The sequence below is a fragment of the Nanorana parkeri genome, unplaced genomic scaffold (genome assembly GCF_000935625.1).
Source record: "Nanorana parkeri isolate BGI_ZX_2015 unplaced genomic scaffold, ASM93562v1 scaffold419, whole genome shotgun sequence".
In the NCBI taxonomy this organism is placed as follows: Eukaryota; Metazoa; Chordata; class Amphibia; order Anura; family Dicroglossidae; genus Nanorana; species Nanorana parkeri.
The window spans coordinates 81665-84930 of NW_017306687.1; the positions used below are offsets into that span (position 1 = coordinate 81665).

Here is a 3266-nt window from a genome sequence, read left to right on the forward strand (position 1 = left end):
CGGCCACAAAGTACCGGCTCGCCTTGTTTGCCTCGCGGCAAAGTAAACGCCTTGTTTGCCTCGCGGCAGATACGCCCCTGCTACCCACATGTACATATATAATTATAATCTATATAAAGAGACAAAGCTTTTGAAAAAAATATGAACATGCATTGATTAAATTATACCTTTGGTCCCCCTGTGCCAGGTGCCCTGCCTGGCACAGGGGGACCAAAGGTGATGTTGCTGTGAGTTGAAATTCCCACTTCATCTCTCTGGAGCTCATTGTCAATATTTGCCTATGAAGAACCCATTTTGGGGCTGGTGCTGAAAGTGCAAAATAACTGAACAGTGTAAACTTATAACACATTGGTTGTAATAATTGTATTTTGAAGATATATATGTATCTCAAGCAATCTACAGTTGTTATGTATCAATGTGTTTTAAATCAATGTATTTTGTCGTATTATATAAACATTGTGTTCCTATCACCATAAGATTGTCAATCTATCACTTTCTATTTTTTAGGTGTAGACTTTTGTGCTCCTGGAAGACACGACTGTGAACACATATGTGTAGCAACGGCTACATCATACCAATGCAAGTGCCGCAATGGCTACATTCTCAATCCTGACAAGAAGACCTGTTCACGTAAGAAATTCATTTTAAAGGGCGATAGGAATGAACAAACAAATCAATTTGCACAAACTAGAATCTGACCTAAATCTCACTACATTTTATTAAGGGTATGTGTCAATAGGTTTGGGCTTGGGTCCATGGACTTGGGTTTGTATCAGTGGGCTTGTGTCAAAGGGCTTGGGCTTGTGTCAGTGGGCTTGGCTTATGTCAAAGGGCTTGGGCTCTTGACAACGGGCTTGGTCTGGTGTCAAAGAGCTTGGGCCCATGGGCTTGTGTCACTGAGCTTGGGCTCTTGTCAGTGGGCTTGGGATTGTGTTGATGGCATCAGTTTGACATCAGATTGTGCTGCTTCTGAGATCATTCAGAATGTACTGACAGGTGTATTTTGCCTGCAGTTGACCTCCTTCAAAAATATTTTGCAGTGCCATAGAATTGTATGGGATTGCAAAGCCCGTCTAATGCGAACATGACGTAAGCCCTTATGATGTTTCTAAAGCCAAGCATGCTTTTTCTCCTCTCTCTTTGTGTTGGTGACCATTGTTATCAGGACAGGAAGTGCTGGGAAATCTAAAAGTTTCAAGTTTCCACCAGAACAGGAGATAAAAGAGAAATCTTCCAGAAGTGATGTATGTTCCGGTGACAACTGTCTAAGAGATTTTCCCCTTACCATGAAGAGACTATGACTCATGGTCTATCTCTCAAACCCAAAAATAATAATGTAAATATTGCAGCTTACTGGCCTTTAGATGTGGTGGCTGCATTAGTTTTCAGGCTTTTTGCCTTTGTTTTTCACCTGATGATTCTGCCAGTAACAAACTTCCTGTCCTAGGTGACTACTCTTACTTACTCAACTGTCTCTTTGGTGGAACAGTGTTGCCACCCTAGGAGAGGGCCACAGAAATAATACAGATATAACAGAATACTCTCAATTGCATATTTAACGGGGGCCAAATAAAGGAAGTTCATTGTTACAGTTTACGTACCCTTTTAGTATTCTTTAGTGAAGCCTTGTTATCATCACATCAGCCAATTCCCATTCCCAAACTACATCATCTGTAGCCGCAGAGCTCCTTAAATAATTCTTGGATCAGAACCAGTTGTATTCCCATTTTACTGTAATCTGATGGCTTCATAGCTGGAAAGCTCATACTCCATGTGGCAGTTTTTACTCCAGTGCAAAAATCAGACAGTTTATAGAACTATAACATGTAGTAATAAATGGGTCATTTTCAGGGGCGTAACTAGAAATCACAGGGCCCCATAGCAACATTTTGTATGGGGCCCCGTGATTTCTAGTTATACCCCTTGCAGAGCCCACTCGAGATCCCACCTGAGGGTGACCCTGCAGAGCCCACCATAGACTCCTTACCTCCTCCGTCACCGGGCCCCGCCTCCTTCTTCGTCAGCGAGGCCGCCTCCTCCCCTGCTGCCGAGCACGGGCCCGCCTCCTCCTCCACTGCCGGTGACGTCAGAGGCTCGCGACGTTGATAGAACACCGGGTCCAGCCTGCTCCCCCGCTGCTGCTGGCTCTCATTGACTGTGGAGACGAACGCGCCGCTGCACAGATGATCTGAACAGCGCCGTGTTCGTCTTCAGATGCCAGTGAAAGCCAGCAGCAGAAGATCCCATAGCGACCCAGGCGGCCCGCACGGCATCTGGCCGGGCCCCACTGTGCCCCGGGCCCCATAGCGACCGCCTTGGTCGCTATGGTGATTGTTACGCCACTGGTCATTTTCTAATTGGGCAAAAGTTGTGAGTGAGGTGCCTCAGGGTTCAATCCTGGGACCGATCACGTTCATCTTGTTCATCCAGGACATAGAGATTGGACTACAAATTTTGATTTCGGTTTTTGCAGATGATGCAAAACTGTGTAGAGCAGTAGTTTCCGAACAGCAGACACTGCACTTCAACAGAACCTTAACAATTGAGGCCTGGGCTACAAGATGGCAAATGTGATTTAATGTTGAAAAATGTAGGGTTTTGCACATGGGAGCAAAGAATGTGTGCGCAAACTACTAGTCGGGGGGTGCTACATTAGGGAAGTTGACCATGGAAAAAGACCTGGGGGTGCTCGTAGATCACAGATTTGGCAATCAAAAGCAATGCCAAGCAGCAGCCAGCAGAGCAAACTGGATACAAGCGTGCATTAAAAGAGGGATCGCGGCAAGGGATAAAAAAAGTAATACTACCACTGTATAAATCACTGGTTCGGCCTCATCTTGAGTATGCGGTGCAGTTTTGGTCACCAACTCTCAGGAAAGACTACATCGAGCTGGAGAGATTTCAGCGAAGGGCTACAAAATTAAAGGAGAACTATGGGGTTAAGGCTTTTCCCCATAGTTCTCCTTAGGGTAACGGGAGGACACAAACTAGCGTCCTCCCGTCACCCTAAGCTCAGTATACCGCCAGCTACAGCTCGCGGTATACTGAGACGCCGCAGCTGAAACGGATCCCGACAATTATGTCTGGATCCGCCCAGCTGCGCGAGTGACAGCTGGCTCTGCCTATCTAGAGGCAGAGCCAGCTGTAACCGCTCCTCCCCCGTCCGTTCCGCCAGTCAGCGCTGGAGGATCGGAGCGGGGAGGGGGGAATCCAGCCCCTTCCCTGTCACGGCAGAGAGCCGTGACAGGATCGAGAGGTGAGCGAAC

General features: G+C 46.9%; 1 protein-coding gene across 1 annotated transcript in view; it reads left to right on the plus strand.

Annotated features, from left to right (window-relative positions):
* The window catches only part of MATN3 (matrilin 3), a 27161-nt gene that overhangs the window by 17274 nt on the left and 6621 nt on the right, over positions 1-3266 (plus strand). Inside the window, exon 3 of the mRNA XM_018559885.1 lies at positions 508-630. Within this exon, the coding sequence (XP_018415387.1) occupies positions 508-630 (123 nt within the window). The remainder of the gene's footprint in view (positions 1-507; positions 631-3266) is intronic.